At 32.0% G+C, this 21,980-nt stretch overlaps 1 protein-coding gene across 1 annotated transcript in view; it reads right to left on the bottom strand.

Annotated features, from left to right (window-relative positions):
- Window positions 1–20,851, bottom strand: part of Pxn (Peroxidasin) — a 58,434-nt gene extending 37,583 nt beyond the window's left edge. The window contains exon 1 of the mRNA XM_090120593.1: window positions 20,646–20,851. Coding sequence (XP_089976719.1) covers window positions 20,646–20,806 — 161 coding nt within the window. The 5' untranslated portion in view covers window positions 20,807–20,851. The remainder of the gene's footprint in view (window positions 1–20,645) is intronic.
- Window positions 20,852–21,980: the final 1,129 nt, after the last annotated feature.

The following is a 21,980-nucleotide window of genomic DNA, read 5'->3' as shown; positions in this document are numbered from 1 at the left end:
GAAGATCTTCAAATTCCTTTCCATACTTGTTTATTAAATTATGTTGGAAGCTTCAGTATAATAAACTAAATATAACTAAATTTGCTTGTTATAAATTAATACATTGTGGAAATGTAAATGTGGTACATACGACATAGCTTTGAACTTTTATTAAAAGAATTCAATGTGTACATTTCTTATAACATTAAGTGTAAACAAAAATATGTTCATATTATTTACCTTCGTATCGCTTAAAAAGACTTGCGAATTTGCGATGTAATATTTATTTAAAGTTTGTGGCATACGATCAAATTTACATTTACCCCGAGCTCGATGCAATTTCCAGTACTCTATATACTTACGACGATGTATGATAAAGAACAGAATTTAAATTCTCTCTAGAGCAAATTTATTGGACAAGTACACTTGAGTCAACTTGTCATGCTTAAAACACGTGTAGTAAGATTATTTTCAGAGTAATTTACTTGTCGCGCTCAATTTAATTTCTATATTGAATTAACGAGTTTTGTTTTGGACTAAAATATTTATCTGAAATTGAAAATTATGGAGAACATCTATCATCTTTATTCTTCGAAGTTATGACCTGGAAATTGGTAGCGGATGACTTTAGTGATAGCACAGTACCTATTGCGGCTTCTACTTTGCATTCAACCTCAGCCTGCTCTACTCATACTTTTACTAATACTACCCAAGTAATTTTAGAACATTATATTATATGTATTATATAATAGAGCCCAATCAATTCGGAACAAGGCAATATCTCACCTTGCAAGTTATTGTAGACTAAACAATTCTATATTTGTCTACGAAAACGCTTGGCTTTAATCAACACGTTAGAGTTAATATTTTCGTAGAACATTGATATATACTATCTGACCGTTAAGAGTTAGATATCATGTATATTTACATTATGAATACATTTATTATGCAACAATGATGAAGATAAAATAATTAGAAATCAGATTTATTTAATTAATTATTAATTAATCGAAAAATAATAGTATGAAACACAGACTAATAATAATATACTACGTATACAAGTATGAAACAGAATTTGATTGAAATCATTTTAGAGAGACTTTGTGAAAATGAAATGAGCCAATCGTTTTCTTTGGTACATACTTGTTAGAATTAATCTAAATTGATTTGTTAGCTTTACTGAATTTTCTAAACAATAGAATATTAATCAACGAACGGGCAAAGGATAAATTGGTGTGTCTGAAAAATAAATCAGGTAAAATACGTTCCCCTAAGAATCAAGTTGCTAGAAACCTTTATAAACAAATTATATAACTAAAGTAAATATCTAAATATCTATTAATGCTAATAAATAGGGATGAGTAAAAATAGTTTATGTACGCAATTATCCCATGTTTAAAAGTCTTGGAGCAATCCCATGTGTGTGCTATAAACAGAAAAATATTGTAATTCTACAAATCTATTCATTGCAATATGTTATCCCTTATCTATTGCGATTATCTATTAATAGTATTCTCGATAAAGAAGCGGTGGATTTACACATCCCACCATTTCTAAATTTGTTTAATGGTTTGTTGTAACAAAATCTCTGTCTCTATCTATGTATTATTCTTTATGAAGACATGCTTATTAAAGTATTACCTATTATGATTGGCATTGCATTGCATTTTCAAATGGTTAGGGAGCCAGGTGCAAATTGGGTTCATTATTTCCTCTCAAGAGATAATTCGTCAGAAGCATCAGAGTATAGTATTATAAAGCCTCGTGAACGTCAGCTGGCGCTCGGTTGGGGGGGTGAGCGGTTGTAGCCTCCCACGCACGTAGGAAAAAAAAATACATTCATTCATTTCCTCTCAGCTAAAAATTTGTCAAATTGTAGCTAACCCAATATCTCAACGAAAAAAAATAATCAGCTGGTTACAACGTGGTGTATTGTACGTCAGCTGGTGTCTCGAACATGAAAAAAGAACAATTATTTTCCGTGATTTCCTCTCAAACAAAAATTTACCTGATGATAGCTTATATGTAACTGTGGATAAATATATAAGTCAGCTGGCTGTATCTTGGTGGAAAAACCGTCAGCTGATACTTTGAAAGTTATTACATAGGAGTTAGACAGAAGCATCTATTGCCAATTTATATGCATCAGCTGACTAGGTTTTCCTCAACTTATTGCTAGCTGATTTTTTAACCGACTTCAAAAAAAAGGAGGAGGTTATCAATTCAGCCGGTATGTTTTTTTTATGTATGTTCAAACAAACAAACTCAAACTCAAACATTCATTTATTCAATTAGACTACTATTTAGTAGCACTTTCGAATCGTCATTACATAGTATTTTTAACATTTACCACCGATTCGGAAAGCAGTATCTATGGAGAAGAATCGGCAAGAAACTCCATAGTTGCTCTTTTAAATAATGTCAATAAATTTACATAATATGTAACTTATATCTACCTAACTACATAATATGCCAAAGAACTGTCCTGTGGTTTTTACGCGACAACCCTCCATGGGTCTTTATCGTCCATATATTCCTGAATACTGTAGTCTGAACTAGTACATTTTTTATGTAAGTTTTAAATTTAGAACTTTAATATTGTGAGGAATTCTATTGTATAAGCGTATACCTTGACCCATAAATGAATTTTTAACTTTAGCTAATCGGAAAAATAGCATTTCAATTCTATTCTTGTTCCTTGTGCCATAATCGTGTCTAAGTCAGAGCTTTTGTGTACATGTAAGATATTATTAAATATATACTGTGATGGTACAGTAAGGATACCAGTATTCTTAAAATGATCTCAGTGAGTCCCGAGCACGTAAATTATATATAGAGCGAATGGCTCTTTTCTGTAAGATAAAAATAGTTTCTATATCTGCAGCCCTGCCCCACAGTAGAATTCCATAGGACATAATGCTATGAAAGTAGCTGAAATAAACCAATCTAGCCGTATCTTCATCGGTGAGATGCCTTATTTTTCGGACTGCATATGCAGCAGAACTGAGCTTACCTGCAGCGGTGTTGACATGGGCTCCCCACTGTAGTTTCTCGTCCAAACCGTTCACCGATTACTCCGAGGTTTCTGAAACGATTGACGTGATTCTTTTTTTTTTGTTTGATGCGGAATGGTGTCGAATTGGTCCCATAAAAATTCGGATTCGGATTTATTCGGATAGGCCCAGTAGTTTTTATTTTATGAACATTTTTGTCTAATCTCGATGACTTAATTGAAATGAAGCAAGTAAAGTTGATTCACTTCCTGGTAACCGATTGAGCTGAAATTTTGTATACGTATGTAAATTGGATAGCGATGAAACATTATCATGATATAGAGCTGATTTGATGATGGAATCGGAAGGTGGCCATAGGAACTCGGTAATATATTGACTCAACTTTAGGTATCGAGTTTGGGCTCGTTGGATTCGTGTTGAAAAATACACTAAAAAGTATTAAATAAAAATAACTACGTTAATCATTGATCTTTTTTAGACGATTAAATCCGTACATATGGCAAACAAACTCTTCATTTAACATTTATTAACATTTACGAGAAATTATTTCAATCTGACTTTATGTTGACGTCCTGCAAAACTTACATCGTTGGTATATAACGACTCTGATAATGAATCGGAAAGAGAGGAAAGTGACTCAAGCCAGAGCGAAAACGAATAAATCATATTGTTCTCATTATCATTTTTTATCAAGTTTATATAATAAATATTATTTATCGAGTAACTAGTTCATTTATTGCTAATTGATTATTTAATTATTTAAATATATAAAATTATTTGATTTCATACTTATTCGTTTCAAAAATATTGATACTGAATGTTTATTTCAACTTAACTCTTATATTGAAGCGCAATGTCGAATAATTAAAGATACGTCATTTCCTCTCAGATGAAAATTTGTGAGCTGATTGTTAATATACTGATGCGATAAATAAAAAAAATCAGCTTGCAATAAGTTGAGGAAAACCTAGTCAGCTGATGCATATAAATTGGCAATAGATGCTTCTGTCTAACTCCTATGTAATAACTTTCAAAGTATCAGCTGACGGTTTTTCCACCAAGATACAGCCAGCTGACTTATATATTTATCCACAGTTACATATAAGCTATCATCAGGTAAATTTTTGTTTGAGAGGAAATCACGGAAAATAATTGTTCTTTTTTCATGTTCCAGACACCAGCTGACGTACAATACACCACGTTGTAACCAGCTGATTATTTTTTTTCGTTGAGATATTGGGTTAGCTACAATTTGACAAATTTTTAGCTGAGAGGAAATGACTGAATATATTTTTTTTTCCTACGTGCGTGGGAGGCTACAGCCGCTCATCCCCCCAACCGAGCTCCAGCTGACGTTCACGAGGCTTCATAATACTATACTTTGATGCATTTTACAAATTACCGCTTGAGAGGAACTTGGTCATAAAATCTGCTGCTGGCTCCCTAACTAAAAGTTGTCGTATAAAATCTGAAGAACGATCAGTTCTAAAGATAGTAATGTCATATGTACCTCAAAGTCTTTTGACAGTTTAATCTTTATTTAACTGTCATAGCCAAGAAGCTTATATCTGTCATAGCCAAAACGTCTAGAAAATGAACCAAGAAATGAACGAAGAAATGAAGTCTCTGTTATAAGTATGTACCAAGTATGTACCAAAGAAAACGATTGGCTCATTTCATTTTCAGAAAGTCTCTCTAAAATGATTTCAATCAAATTCTGATAAGTTACAAGAATTATTAAAAAAAATAAATACTCAAAGCTCAAACATTTATTTATTCAATTTATACTTTGCATTTGCATTATCGTCATGTCATTTCGACGGTTACGAACAGTATCGCTTTCCAAAGAAAACAATTTGATTTAAACTTAATAGGTTCCTACTTCCTATAGAAAGTTGCACTGGAATATTTCGGGAATACATTTTGGATACATGGATATTGGAACGGGTTGTACATTTTAAATACAGTAAAATTTAAAACTCCGGACAGATCGCACGTGTATCTAATAAAAAATAATTAATCAACGTAATACATTAGTATTTCAACTAAATTTGTTTTTAACAATGACATCCATAATATCGAATTGACATCTACTGACGTCACGTTTTGTAATTTTTCAGAATATATTTAGTACCTACATAAGTAAGTATAGGTACTTACGACATTTCAACCACCACTTCTAAAGAAAATCAATCAACGTTGTTTTAATAGGAGCCTTTCGAATGTTTTTGCGCTGAATTAGTAACTATAGTATCCATAAAAAAGCAATTATCATCAAGATCTTAAATTAATTTCAATTATCATGAAGAGAAATAGAATGTTTATGCACTGAAACGTTTGTAATTAACCTGACCAAAGATGAAGTATTTACATGAACAAACCCCCTACGGCTCTATCTAGGTAAGCCTAGGAATAACACAAAGCAAAATTCATTTAAATCTGTCCAACCATAAAAGGGCATACAACTGACAAACACGGACAATTTATTTGAACAAATCATCCTCTAATCATAATTTCATATCCACTATCCTACGACTAATGAATTTCCAAACCCATTGAACATACTTCGTTTGTGCACGTTTTAATTACCTTTGCTTTTACAGACTATAAAGGGGGTTCGAATGTACTGGCTAAAACACTAATTGTGCAGTTAGTAATTCAACCTGCGGTGATAAGTATGGTACTTCTATGAAGCGGTTTTGTCGAATGAACGAGCGGTTTTCAGGCATTTGACACTTACGATTGCGTTTAACGAGATGCGGAATATCTGTGTAAACAAAGCGATTACAAATTCGTAATACCTGTTTAATGAGGCGACGGACAATGTACGTACAGAGTAACATTGTGTTCGTATAAATCAATCAGTGTTTCAATTACAGACAACGCCGAGCCCTGAAGCTGAATTAACTTTTGTATATACCTTGTCGATGACGATGTGAATGCAGCTTAATTATTATTTACAGATTATTTTATTGTATATATGCATTTTTTACTTATCGAAATATATATAAAACTCAAACGGTAACTGACTGACTGACTGACTGACTGACATAGTGATGTATCACCGCACTATATGGATTGGGCTGAAATTTGGCATGCAGATAGATGTTAAGACGTAGGCATCCGCTAAAAAGGATTTTTATCAATTCTACCTCCAAGGGGATAAAATCCCCTATTTTTCCCATGTGCCATGAAAATTTTTTTTTCCACGCAGGCGAAGCTGCAGGCAACAGCTAGTATATAATAAGATAATGACATCTAAATCTTTTTATTCTTTCTAAACTTTTCAAAGGTCGAGTTAAAAGTTTCGTAAATATCATTCTTTCTTTAAACTCACTGTTTATGGTTTATGAAATTTTCATCGCCCCATTGGAACTACATTTTCTACAAAACTTACTCAACATCTTCACTCGCTGTCATGTTGGGTATATAACTTATAAAATCGAGAAAACTTCCAATATGAGAGTTACACTAAGAAAAATGGTTCCAACTTAGAAAGAAGAATGGCATCTAAATCGAATTCCAATTGAGAAGATGTTGAATGGCCGATATTTGTACACATTTTATATTGACTTTTATTCTTTTTGTCAATTAAATGTCAACCTATTAATATTATGTTTAAGATAATTATTTATAATCCCATTTATAACATCATATAAATGCAAACAATGCATGTAATTTATTTAGTAGGTAATGTGTGCACTTTTTATTCATTTCATAAATTTATCATTATGTTGAGTAATAAACTTCGTATAAAAAATAAATAAATAATAAATATTTCAGGACAATTTTCACACACGGCACGATCTAATCCCATACTCAGTTTTCGCTTGTGTTATGGTAACCAGATGGCTGATAAAAATACATATATAATTTTAAATAAATACTAATATAGATATCTAGGTTTCCGCCTGCGGCTTCGCCCGCGCAGTCAATGAAAAACCCGCATAGTTCCCGTTCCCGTAGGATTTACGGGATTGCGTCATTTTCCCGGGATAAAAAGTAGCCTATGTCCTTTCTCGGGTTTCAAAATATCTCCATACCAAATTTCATGAAAATTGGTTCAGTAGTTTAGGCGTGATTGAGTAACAGACAGACAGACAGAGTTACTTTCGCATTTATAATATTAGTAAGGATTCCTAACTGTCTAATTTTATTTGACAACTATTTAAAACTTGTAAAATATAGCATATTTGCTCTTTTATTATCGAGAACTACATTCGCATAAAATTTTTAAATTGAAAATAGCCTAGAGCAGTCAATGAAAATGTAGTGTTTTATCTATTTTTTAAAGGCAAACATTTTCAACTTTCGATCAGTAGTTACAGGTTACAAAATTTTTAAATCTGTTCAACAATTAGGAAAATTATTTATTATGATATTGTATTTTGATAGCTTAGTTTATCTATCGCCACTTTACAACAGTCGTCAAAAGTGACATACAGATTAATTAAAAAATCAATGGCTGTTGCTGATTTCAAAGTTTTAGCAGTTATAAAATGTCTGCATATTAATTAAAAATTCCCCCATGTGTACGTTAATTATGGACAAACATTTTCTAGTTTTTAATTAATTATATTATAGATAAATTATTATTTTTAGATGGCTACCCCCGTAATATTATGATGATTTAATTTATAATAATTTGTGTGTTGAAGAACATCGAAGCTTCGAATGAAAACCGATTTTAACTTTTCCAAAAAGGAATTTGGAACGTTGGCTATAAATAATTGAAAACGTTTGCATTTTAAACGGTTATTTATTGACTTTCCATTTTCAAAACTCCACTGAAATATTTTCATATTTTATCTGTATCAAAGACTTACATTATTATATTTCATGCTTAAATACTGACATATGGTTTTTCAGCCCTTTAGATTGATGCCTATTTTTTAAGTACCTATATAATATGTAACTTTCTGCTTCATTACTACGGCTAAATCATAAGGAGTAGAATCCTTTGTGAAAAATGTATAAAATAAAATGTGCTTATTGCTCAAATATTTGTAATTTTGAATATTCACATTCTGTTTAAAATATATGACCAAAGATAAAACTCATAAATAAAAGTTTTATCTCTTACAATTTTGCATTTTCCACTGCCCTTAGCATTACATCATTCTGAACGATTAGTACAAGAATATCTCAACGGCAAAAGATTGAAAATTTGGACGACATATTATGGCCTTTTTCAATTCCATACATACATTTTTGGCACCTTGTACAGTTTTTATTAAGTGAAAGAAAATGGATTTATCCAAACTAGTTTTGTGTAAAAGAGCGATTTAAAAACTAAAATTTATAGAATTATCGTTTCTTCGATTCATTTATAAAACCAAAGCGATGTGAGTCGCTGTGTTCAAAAGTAACTTTCGAAAATAAATTTTGAATATATTACGAAAATTTCCCAGATATAGAATTGGTAACAAAAAATCCGCGTCATATAACAATGAAGAACCTTTTCTACACCAGTTTATAAGTTTTTAGAATGTTACCAATTAAACCTAAAAATTAGTATTCACATTATAAAATAAATAGGTTCGAAATAATAAAGACAATATCGGAAATATTCATTATCTGATTCACATACGCATTGCCTAAGCCGATTTATGTTTCCATGTAGCTCCGAACACAGAGAACAGCCCACGCTTTTACACAAAATATCTTTTGTCAATGTTCTCGAATTTTGTCCAATGTGCATTTGTGTTTTAGAGGTTTCACCTATTGTTCAGTTATTGTGGACGCAACCAAATATAGAACGTACCTACATAAAATTTTGTAGTGTATAGAATGTTCTAAAATGTTTGATAAGCATCACTTGGTTTTTATACAAAAATCTAAAAAAAATGTACACTACAACTATACTAACTAACAACTGAATACTAATTCAAATATTATAGGGAATCTCATCTATTTTCTAGTATGTAACAGAGAAAGGAACAAGGGAGTTTAGAACTGAGTGATTGATACCCGTCCCGAACTAATCTGAGGTACTCTTTGATTTGATCTGTAGTTTTGGTGCTGCCACTCAGAAAAGCCATTCCAAAATTTACCAATTTCTAAATTCACCTTTAATTCTAAATGCATTTCTCCTTTAGATAAGATTTTTAGTATTTCAATTGGCATAAAATGCTATGTTTAACAAGCTTTCGAAAGCTCACGCAAAAGCTTAAGACGCTCAGCGAAGGAAAATCTATAAAATGGAATTGTGAGACGTTTTTTAAAATTGAAATCACAACGTTTCCTAGAGCAGAGTGATTTCATCACGGCGGCGCACCGTAAGTCACTAAACGAAAAGTAAATATTGCGAAAACATCTTGGCATGTCAAAATTTTACCCTTATTTTCAAGTAGTTAAAGTTCAAATTCAGTTGAGAGTTTTCCTTGCGCTCGTATTTCTGGAAAGGCCTAATGTACGTAGACAGAGTAGTAAAATATTCATATAGGATGTAATCGCTCACATTAAGAAAGTCGGAGTTTATAATCCTCTTCCTGTCTCTGTCGTTTAAGCTCACTTATGTTCTACATTTTCGAATATATTATTTATCATGCCTCTAATATTTGTTATAGTTGTGACGATGAAGATTTAGACCAAGAAGAAGCAAGCCTAGTATGTGACCACGGAAAGACAGAAAACATACGATTCAGTAAACGAAACTGTTTTTACTAATCTGACTATTCAAAATACCTCCAACCACATAAAAATTATGACCAAAGTACGTATGTGATTCTACAAGACGTTGCATATTTTGGCTCTTTGTATTGAAATACTACATCACATAAGACAATATGATGATGATGTTAGTCTAGTGCATCATATAGCCTTATAACTTATTAAACTTAGGCTTCTGGCTGCCCTGCACTGTGACTGGCATTTAAGGGACCGATTTCAAAGGGACGATTGGACAGATAATGCACATAATATATGCTATCAACGCTTATCGATTATGTGATAATGAAATCAAACGGCACGTTATTGGTCGATTAATTGGTGTTATTAAGTGATTTCAAATAACTGAGACATCATTTAGGATTTTAATATTATGAGCAGGTTATATACTTTGTTTGTGGCATTTTGAGTTATGAGGAATTTAATTTCAATTACATAACTAGCCTAAATAAACGAATTAACGTGTGAGTTTTTCAAAATTTCATTTTTTCTACAAGGTAGTTAAATAAGTTTTCAACATGTACATTTAAAGGGGAAAAAATTCAGTGGCCCAGTGACATCGGCGATCCGATGCCGAAGATAACAAGTTTAAATTGAAATTTTATAAAAACGCCTGACTTTCCCGCGCTATCGCTGCATCTCGAAAATCGTGGACCGATTTTCATCAATCAAAACCGACGACCAGATGATTAAACCAGATTTTTCGGGAATTTCTCGACGCAAAATTACGAACCATTTTACAGTATCGATACTTATGCATATAAAAAAAGGATTAAGTACCTATCATTATGAGGGTTAAAAGACTTTTACTATTTGAAATATGTATATCTTAATTTCTTGTTTAAAAGTTAAATTAGAATTTAAAATGTTATACAATATACCTATAGGCTATATAGTGGTGTCGAAACGTTTAACTATCTAACTGACAATTAATGTAGAAGCTACTCTCTTAAAATATAATCGTAGTATCTTACACATCTACATTCAACTTTTCCAAGAAATAAGATTATACAAGCTAACAATAGCGCAATATAGAACCTCCGGTTGTCATAATCCGTCCAACAGGGTGCTTATAACTCGCAAGCAAGGCTTATCCCGTGACCATGCTTCTAACAACGGGAATAAATTGTTTTAATAAGGATTACTATATCTAAATCTGTGCGTCTGCTGTTGTTGATCAATGTTGATAGTGCCTGCATTAAGAGCACATTGATAATGCATTAAGTAAACCATTCTTTATCCTTGACTTATGTATTTTATACTGACTTTGAGAAACATATTAAGTTGCTGACCTTTCCACAAAAGTATTCAAGTAGTACTGTTATAATACTCCAACTACTAATACCAGTTTTTCAAGAAACAGTTGAAATTGTTTATAAGAAAAATAAACAATACCTATAATCATTGTATAACACAGATCCTTTTATAGAACTAATAATATATAAAGCGTGAAAATCAAACGCGAAATTCGCAGTACTACGCGGCGGTGTCAAAGACAATTGAAGCGCTGATTTTCAGTTCAACTCCGCGGTTGGAGCGTCGATAGTAATGAAGAAATAGTAAATACTATTTGTCTACATTACACACAACTTTCAGCACTTTGCCACAGAATACATAATACATAGTAAACTTTGCAGAAAACCGTATTACTTCTTGTTTGTTGGATGTGAAGTATTCAATATCGACTTCTATAAAGGTTTAAACGAGCTGAATGTTTCGTAAAACCTCGATGCATAGTCTCCTTTTATAGCTTGACCTCTGCTACATAGATATAGCTATATAAAATGGAGGTCTAACCATACTGGTATGTAGGCAAGCAAAGATGGGTCGTATTCTTTGGTCCAACATGACTCGAGAGCTATTTTTATTTCACAGCTCTTGTCTCTGAGATAAACGAATTTACCAACTCGGCGTGAACACCAGCGATTAAGTATTAAAATTTTTATCTCTAGCGCTTACAATCTTGTAACGTTTGTACTTTTCTTGAGAGGGAAAATAGTCAATTTATTGCATCATCCGCTAGACGCGTTCTTTCGCTACGAGCATATTATATTATCCATATCCAATCTCTTTTATTTCTAGAAGTGGATGAATATTTTAATAAGATAACTTAAGGAACGTACAATGGCGTATTTATAAAATTAGTACGTTACAAGCTCATTTTATTAATTTTGAATAATTTAAACACAAAGTAAACATCTTTAAATAGGGTAAGATTCATTATGCCTTAATTTGTTCTTAGAATTCTCAAGTCTCAACGGATTCTTTAAATAGATTTTCAGTAAGATTCCAGAGTGCCATACAAATAGGGTAAATTGTAAGCTTTCTTTTTTAAGTAGCGTTAACTAATCAAAAGTGGGTCATTATTTTTGAAGAGAGTTCAATAAAATTGAAACGCATTTGTCAAAAAGAGATGTGGGAAAGTTTGAATGTAAAGTTTTCCGTTCAGACTGGTTTCAAGGATCCCTTTTCTTACACGGTGATCCGTCTTCAAGATTGAAACTTCATGTCTGTGTTATGTGATGTAGATCAAGTGTATAATGAATTCTATCTTGGTATTCGAAACAAAATACCTTATAATATCACGGCGACGCTAAATAACCTGTAAACGTGTTAAATGCAAAATAATTCCGTTTAAAATAATCAAATTCCCAAACAGGAGTGGCGCGACAATATAAGCGACGAAAATTCACGCATTTTTCCCGAATATTATCGCGCTAAAGTGTAAAATATGAAATTCCAATTTTATGCTAAATTATGCGCTCCTTTAAAATGTGAATATAATAATGTGTCACATACAGCCTCGTGTGGTGGACGTCGTGTAGAATTATTATTAAGTAAATTACTAGAGATGCACCGAATATTCGGTTCCTATCCGGTATCCGGCTTATCCGGCCCTTTTTTACTATCCGGCCGGATACCGGATGGTAAGGTACTATCAGGCCGGATACCGGATAGTAAACTTGGTAGATTTTATAAATAGAATCTAAATAAAGACACAGTTGTAATTGAAGCTTTTTATTATTTTTAACGAAATTTTTTTTATAACGAAATTGTTTCGTGCTGACTGACACGATAAAAGTGTCTCTACCAAGAACTGTGACCGCGCGTACGTTCACTACGAAACAAGTCAACCGGCACGCCGCCCGCGCCGTGCCGGTGCGCGACACTCACCTACGAAACTCAAAATGCCGCCAGCCGAATATTCGGCGGCCGGATACCGAACATTCGGCTGGTGGTCAGGCCGAACATCCGGTATCCGGTATCCGGCCAAACAACTATTCGTTGCATCTCTATAAATTACTTTTATTGTCTAAAGCAGGACAAAGCGGACTCTCGTATATTCTATTAATAATTAACAATGCTTAACATAGCCAACATAAAAGCTTAGAATATAGTATACATGTAGTTTTAGCTATGAAGCAATATTAATGAGCATAATCAAATTTAATCTGACTTAACGAATGCGGGAATATTTTACGTATAACCTGCCTTCATGTTCTATTTGCAAATCGGTAAAACAATTCTATAGCTAACTAAGTATCATCTGGAACAACGTTCAATTGAAATTTTAACACGACGAAGAACTTTATTAACAAGATGCTGAAAAAACCATAACATCTGATATTTTTTCTTCTTAATTTAATTTAATTTGGAAATCATTCGCAACCAAATCTAACAGGCTTTTGCATTCTTGATGCAAAAATCTACTCTCGTATTCCCATACCTTCTTATAATTAAAATTAAAGTAAGTATTGATATAATATTACACGTAGGTAGTCTATAATAAATAGTTAGCTTAAGATGAATCCTTCGTCAAGAGCGCGCTTAAAGCATTGCGCCAAGCCAATCCAAATTGGCATAGCCTTAGATGCCGCGTCTCGTGTAGTCGTCATGTAAGCTTTGCTTTATTGAGTTCAATTCTAATCAGTGACAACTCTAGCGCTCATGTAATCCTATAGACTTATAGCAATTAGTGGGAATTTAGAGGGAGATTAAAGATTACAACTAAACGTTTTGGATTTATGCATTAATTAGGCGATTATATTATGATCTGATATTCGAAGATATAATTTCAATGAATAATTAACAACTTTCGCGATTATTCAGAGCAGACGTGTCAAAGGCTGAAAAGGTAAAGGCTAAATACTCGTTTTCAATAACGTTTACCTACTGCTGGAATAAGATTAGTGATCAGGCTTATAGCTTTTTAATTATTAGAGCTTTATCGTTCACTCTCTTTGCACAACAAAAGACATGATTATAATATTGATTTATTTTCTTGTAAATTTAAAACAACGGTGGAAATAAAATGAATGAAAAAAGTGGTGACGTCTTGTATAATTAGGACAGATTTTTATTTTAATCATTTTATAGCGTTAAAATGCGTATGACTCTATTTAATTGGCTTTTAACTACATTTTTATATATGAACATAAATCTACTAAGCTAACACTGACGCTTATATATTTTTATCGTAAAATATTACGTTACCACAAACATGTAATTTTCTTTTCAGATCAAATCTGAAAGGGCGAGCTAGCTTCAGCTTGCAGATTGAAAAGTAATTTATTAATTTTACCCTTTCGAACGCTCTCTGGCGTTTGCCTTTACACGAAAATGTAAAGCAAATAATATTAAAATATAACGAATTATAGTTTACATGAATAGAACGATGGCTGTGAATTCCGATTGCTATCTTTGACTACTTTTTTATGCTTAGTAATTATTTTTACTCTTTAGAGATGGTTGTCTGTCTTTGGCATAATTTTGGGCGTAACCAATTAATTTCAAGTGTTATAATCCTTTTTCGTAGAAGGAGACGAGTGTCCGCACCTTTTATTTTTTTATTACTAATATGAGATATCTTCAGGTATATAAATTACTTGTCTTGTTTTATGTCTGCGTTCGAAATATTAGTTAGTGCCAATGTTTCCTAATAATTCTCGTGAACTTTACTTTTGACAATTTGTTATATGTACCTATTATACAACAAACAATATTATTTTTCAGTCTTTAGGTACGAAAAGCATATTAATTTTATTTTTATTTAAGTTCAGTACAAACCAATTTCAAATATTATTTTTAGAAGTTATTTCAATATGTTCGGACGGTTATTCTTATACCATAATCTAACATAGCCGATGCACTGCCCTTGACTACGTCGATCGATGTCCATCGCAAGTTAACAAAGACATTAATGTCGCTACAATATCGACTTTAAATTCAAATCGATACAAGTGAATATTTATTTTAGTACATATAATAAATATGTTAAAATCATTTAAAACCCAATTAGGTATGTATTAGTGTTAATCAAAATTTATAAGATTTATCAGGTTAAAAATTAGAAAAGAGTATTAAGACAACTTGTCTTATCCGTCGACTTTTGCAATGCTTTAAAATTTAAAACATTATATCATTTATATTTTATCAAAAGCTCTCAATTTTGATTGACTTTTTATTCATTAAAAATAATTACTTGTACCTTGAGAATAATACAATTTTAAAGATTATAGCGATTTTCAAATTTTGAAAACAATAAAAGTTTTACCCCCTATCATTTACCCCTTATCATCACGTAGCATAATATTATATTATTATAATAATAATTAATTAATTAATTATTAATTTATATTATTATAATGGCTATTTTAATACCAACAGACATAAAATTTTCACGATACAATAATGAGATCGGCGGACGGCGGCCTATTAATAGTTTGTAAAATTAATTATGACTCAAACTTTATTTGATGCCACGTAACTAGTACAATGCTTTTAACGTATGGCATTTTGCAAACGTTTCATTTTCTTACAAATAATTTTTTAAGCTATTGCATAGCTTCTATCGCGAGCCTTGAGCGCGTGGACCGAATCCAGAAATTGCGTAACGAAAAACCTCACGCTCCCCACTCCGACGGGCACGGAGGTGTGGCTTAAAGGCATAGCATGCAATAGCTTTACCGCGGCAGTCCCCGAGTGTCACACGTCTTTTTTTTCTTAAAGATACCAAAATCTTCAAATAACTTGAATTGTTACACACTTAAAATTAACTCTATTAAGTACAGTCAATATTAAAAAAAAAAGTATAGATAGTATACTTTGTATTAATAAAACCTTCCTTCATACATTTTTGAAGATTTGCATTTATTGATTACGTTCCGATTAGTGTTCCGTTCGTTCTTTGTTTTTATTTTTAACTGACGTCCCAAAACTACGATGGACGGCAAGGTTTTCAATTTGTAGTGTATATATATACGTATTTTTCGCTGATCTACATTTCAACATAATATGAACAGAGCTATTTTGAAAAAGAATACTGAATTTATGTATGGAAATTCGAATCAAATAAAAAAGGTTAAAATTCGATTGCGGTCCACGCAGTATCCGCCGATTAGAATGAAAAAAAAATGGTTTTGTAAATCGATAGGTCAACAACGAAATATTTGTAATGTTGGATGAATGTATTTCAGTTTTTATGAAAAAAATTGTTGCGAAGCGATGTAACCTCTTTTTTTAGGAATATTTGCGTTTGATATATGAATATTGTGTGAATATTATATTAGAAATTATATTAGAAAAAAATTGGTTGTCTATAAAGTCGGTTTACTGACGATAGTTGAACGTGACAACGTCTGATTGTGCTTCTTTGTCGCTCGTTCCGCGCTCTCGCTTGCACTTCTAGCCTTACATGAAACGACTCAGAGCGAGGTAACGCCGCATGAGTCATGTTTTTCGTGCGTGCAGCCAGCTCTATCGAATTATAAGACGTTGTCACGTCAAAAAACATTTCTCCATTTATTAAATACTAGCTTTCCGCCCGCGGCTTCGCCCGCGTTTTCAAAGAAAAACCCGCTCCCGTAGGATTTCCGGGATAAAACCTATCCTATGTCCTTTCTCGGGTATCAAAATATCTCTATACCAAATTTCATGCAAGTTGGTTCAGTAGTTAAGGCGTTATTGAGTAACAGACAGACAGACAGAGTTACTTTCGCATTCCATACTAATATTTGTATACGTAGTATATTATTATTAGTCTGTGCTAATATTATAAATGCGAAAGTAACTCTGTCTGTCTGTCTGTTACTCAATCACGCCTTAACTACTGAACCAATTTGCACGAAATTTGGTATAGAGATAGTTTGATACCCGAGAAAGGACGTAGGATAGGTTTTATCCCGGAAATCCTACGGGAACGGGTTTTCTTTGAAAACGCGGGCGAAGCCGCGGGCGGAAAGCTAGTATTATATGCTAGTATAGATAGACGTTTTACTTCCGGTATTTATTACTTGGTAAAATCTATTTCTTCTCATCAATTATCTATGTTCAGATATTTCTGAGCTTCAACGTATCTAGAGTTCTGACCTATATAAAGTACCACAATTATGTGATTACCGATTACTGTAGTCATCCGTGAAACTTAGCATCGATTTAACTGGAAGTCTTGTACAGTTTTAAAAGATGTAAACAACGCAGAGATACTGCATTACAACTGAGTTGCCTTAGGCTCTGGCCATTTAAACTCTTCCGATTTGTATTCCGCCCAAAGGCAGACAATGTTAAATTGCACAATGATACTTTTACCGTAATCTAGTATCAATTTTCTATTTGTATCCTTACAATTTTTACATAAAAAGGAGCAAGAAAATTAATTAATTAAATCGATTTCCAAAGTATACATATAGAGGGTAAGAATGCTGCGTTTTTTCACACTTTTTGCTGACAAAAGAGTGTCTTCCAACAGTGAATAATTAAGACGATTTTTAAGAAAAGGGTGTGAGAATACGTTTTTATACAGAAAATACTATTTGATTTTACCTCGCACGATTGGCAAAATGGCTTCTTCTGTTTATTTTTCCCATATAAACTGCAAGCTATATACACGGCTGACTGTGCAGTCTGTTTATTGACGCAATCTACAGATGTAGGTACAGAGAGCCGTATCACTTAATACAATATATGCAATTAAATTAGAGTTCGTCATATAGACGGAGGTTATGTTATGAGGTACTATTTTAAAGTTAATTTGTAAATGGGCGTAGGTAAGTAATCTTCTATATATAAGAAAAAATGAATCGCCAAATGTGTTGCTAATCGTAAAAGTCGAGAACGGCTCGACCTATTCAGCTAATTTTGAAGGTTCTTATTGAGAGAAAACACGAAAAAGTTGCAAATAAAATGCATAATATGCATTGATGTTATTAAGATTATTCAAAAATTTAAAGTCTTCCTTTAAACCGTCTTTACATTATTTAAATGTTTAAATTGCGTTCATAAACTTATTGTTCTTGTTTCTAGCACGCTCTGTAGTTTAAACGGCTTAATGAGATTTACTTCGGAAGGTGTCGTGAGATTAATCTTTTATTTATTAAGGTTCTTTAATACTGATTTTTTTTATAAAATGATAGGAACTATAATTATAGGAAGTATAAAAAAGATTATTATTGATCACAAATGTTATTTTTTATAGATTTTATTCAATATGGGTTTAATAAATGCATAATATAAAACAAACTCGCTTCCTACGCCTCCGTCTACTGATTTTGATACAGTTTTTTTTAATAGATCGACTTATTCTAAATTAAGGTTGTAGTACTTTTAAAATTTACTAACGTAATTTCAGACAACGTGGGCGAAGCCGCGGGCGGAAAGCTAGTGTTAAATACGAACTCTATTTTGGAATAAAAAAATATAAACAAACATTATTTTTCTTATCGGACGAATGGATTAGACCTTTGATCTTAGAATACCAGAAAAACGTTTAAAAAGATATTTACTCTTGAAAATGTTCAAAGCTTATTTCTATTACTTCGAAAAAAGATTTACTTACAATAAAAAGCTAAGTACATAATATTCGTAAATGTGACCTTTTTTTGAAGATTTTGTATGTTTTTGATTAGCAATTTATATGATTCTGCTTACCAATACATTAACTTTCTATATTATAATATAGCTTACCGCCCGCGGCTTCGTCCGCTTTGTCTAAAACCTAATAAATTATATACTAAAACCTTCCTCTTAAATCACTCTATCTATTTAAAAAAACCGCATCAAAATCCGTTGCGTAGTTTTAAACATTTAAGCATACAAAAAGAAATAGGGACAGAGAAAGCGACTTTATTTTAAACTATGTAGTGATAATTATCTAAATTCTAAAACATTTTCTTTATTACTCTATGAATTACCAAATGCACTTATGTTATAATTGCGAAAGTTTAGTCTGTTATAATTAAATTTGGCTTTGAGATCGTGGAATATGAGCGAAATGGGGTAAAATAAACACATCATGAACTAAGACGCGAGTGCATACTACAATGTAAATTGGAAGATTATATTTGTTTCAAATAACAATCTGTAGATTTCGTAAATATGGCCCGGATAAAACGCGGCTATTACAATGGATATATTTTGTGATTTGCTGACGTTTTCGTGATTTCTGACTACGTTTTTTGTACTATTATTTTTGTATGTTACATATTATTATAACTAGTTGTGCTCCACGGTTTTACCCGCAGTGCTCCGCTCCTGTTGGTCTTAGCGTGATGATATTATAAAGCCTATATAAATATAGCGTTCCTCGATAAATGGTCTATCTAACACCGAAATAATTTTTCAAATAATTTAGATTAATGAGAGCGTTAAAAACAAACGAACTCTACAGCTTTAATATTATGAGTAAAGATACAGGGATACAGGGACTCATGTTACAGGGATAATATAATATTATTTAGGTCAATATAGAAGGTCAGCTTGTTAAAGTTATAGAACTATATTGCTCAAGTTAAGTTTTACATTGGCTGTTTGTTAGTTAGGGATTGTTACAATTTTTTATTTACAATAAAACTCAGAGGATTATTTGATAAGATTATTTCGCTTTTTCTTGTTAAAAGCTGGAAGTTATCGTTCGGTCCTTTTATGTTTTTACTGTCGCGGACCACGATAAACAAATTTCTTATGTAATTTTTAATCGGACATCTTTATTAATTACTGTAATTGTTACTAATGTATGTTTTAATTATTATTATTTCATGTTTCTTGTGTGTGTGTATTTTATTAGTCTTAAATTTTTTATTGTTGGTATTACAAAATTTGTATAATTTTGATTTTTAAGTTTTTAAAGTTATTAGAATTAATGTAGGTACCTGTAGGTACAATTGTTTTTGACAATTTATGAACACATTTCAATAAAAATTGTAAAGTCTAGTTTTATATGGACACATAAAATATAAGCTTGGTTTGTATACTTAGGTAAATGCGAATGTCAAAGAATAATAGGTAGGTAATGCATTTTAAGACATTTTTAATTATTTTTTAAAGCTATACCAATGATTTCCATAAATAGTGAAAACCCCATTTTCGCAATTTTTCGCAAAAAATTTTCAATATAAGCTATTTAAACATTAATGTATCGTATAATAATTGATATTCATATTTGAAATTTCGCTATCTATTAATTGATTAAAAATCTTAGAATTTTGCATCAAAATAAATATTTTAAATATCATATTAAGTATATTAATAATTATATTGTACGTGTAATTAATGTGTTTACAAAACTTTGCGATAAACTGACTGATAAAAAAAAATTGTATCCTATAAATTAATAATTCGACAACGTTAATTCTAGAAGTTTTAACAAAATATTATTGTACCTACAACTATTATAACTTTGGAACAAGTTGCAAAATTTTCCGACAAACTAAATTGTATGTTATTGTACACAATATCACGCAAAAATAAATACCGCAGCTAGTTATCTTGCAAAACACAACCCAATTCCAATAGGAAAATTATCTTGCATAATTATAAAACTTAAATAATTGCAGACTCGATGCCACCAGCCGCTCCAGAGCATAAAATAAATACAAACCGGTTTTCGCAGGGCAACACAGGCAAACCAAGAGGAATATTTCGCTTTGCACGCAGCTCGGGCCGGACTAAAATAAACGCGCCAATAAAACTTTGAAAAAGTTTACTTACAGCGTGTGGGCTTCGGGCGGCGTCTTGGGCACAGCTTGCAGATCTTGGTTCAGGCAGCGGACCGCGTTGCGATCGCACACACAGCGCAGCGGACAAATCGCGTGGGAGAGGAGGAAGGCGTTGAACAGGAGAAGGTACTTTAGGATACTCGGGGGCCCCATAGTGAGGGCGGAGGGTACCGTCTCGTTCGGAAGCTAGCGCGCGAATGATGCTGCGGCCTGCGAGCGCCTCGCGGCTCCGCGTCGCTACGGGTTGGACTGAGCGCAACAATGACAGCATTTTATCTCACACAGCACACTACATGTACATCCTATATTTAGAGTACAACAACCGATAGCACTCGAATACTAATTGTTATCTATTACTAATGCTTATTAATTTTTGTTCGCTACTGTTTTAACTTTTAAGATACGCGGGATTTGAATATGTATTTTAAAACATTTTAATTCATTTATTTATTTGATTTCAATGAAATAGATTTAAAATTAATTAAAAATTGGTTTTCATAGAAATAGTTTTTTTCCAATAAATGATTATTGGATATATATTGGATAGGTAATATTTGTTTTGCTGTAATATTGATATTGAACCTATATACCGAATCTTATTAAACGTATAAGGAAGTATTTTTATTATCTCGTTATTGCTTTTCACATATTTTCACGAGAACAAAGTTCAAAGAGTTTATGAAATGACAGCCTCCTTATCGCTACGTAGTTTTTTCTTCCAAGTAAACATGAGTGTCGGAAAGGAAAAAGTTTCTAAAAAATGCGCACGTTTGGCTCACAATTTAATCTCATAATTACATTACATATTTATTTCAATGTTTACAATAATTGACACTTAGCACTAACATTAAGATAAGAATAAAAATGAATATGTATGTATGTAAATGAATAATTCATACTTGCTTTACTTTTTTTTTCGATTGCAAGGGCTGTTTTTTCGAGAATATTTATTTATATATCTTAAGCAAGTTCTTAATCGTTAACGGCTTAGTGAATTTTAGCTTCAGAAATGTCGTTGGATTCGTCATAATAAAGGGAACTGAAACGAAGGATTTTAACTCCTTTTATAAAAGCTTAACTTTCCATTATTACTACCTAATAATAATACAGCGCTCAATATTTTATATAACTTAAAGAAAATATATTTTTATAGTTTTCATAACAAATTATGAAGAAAATTTTAATAATATGAGCAGCTCTATTATTTGTACAATATTACTAAAAAAATCGAGCACACGTGTCAGAAGTGAAACTTCTTTGGGAATATTCAAAGATACCAAAATCGTCACCTTTCTCAACGCGCAGAAGTTTTACTTCAAAATTTAAA

The sequence above is a fragment of the Colias eurytheme genome, chromosome 1, assembly GCF_061535395.1.
Source record: "Colias eurytheme isolate Ceu_HAF_F1 chromosome 1, ilColEury1 Martin Lab GWU primary, whole genome shotgun sequence".
NCBI lineage: Eukaryota > Metazoa > Arthropoda > Insecta > Lepidoptera > Pieridae > Colias > Colias eurytheme.
Note: the sequence above shows the minus strand (reverse complement) of the source record. Positions and strands in the feature narration are given on the sequence as shown.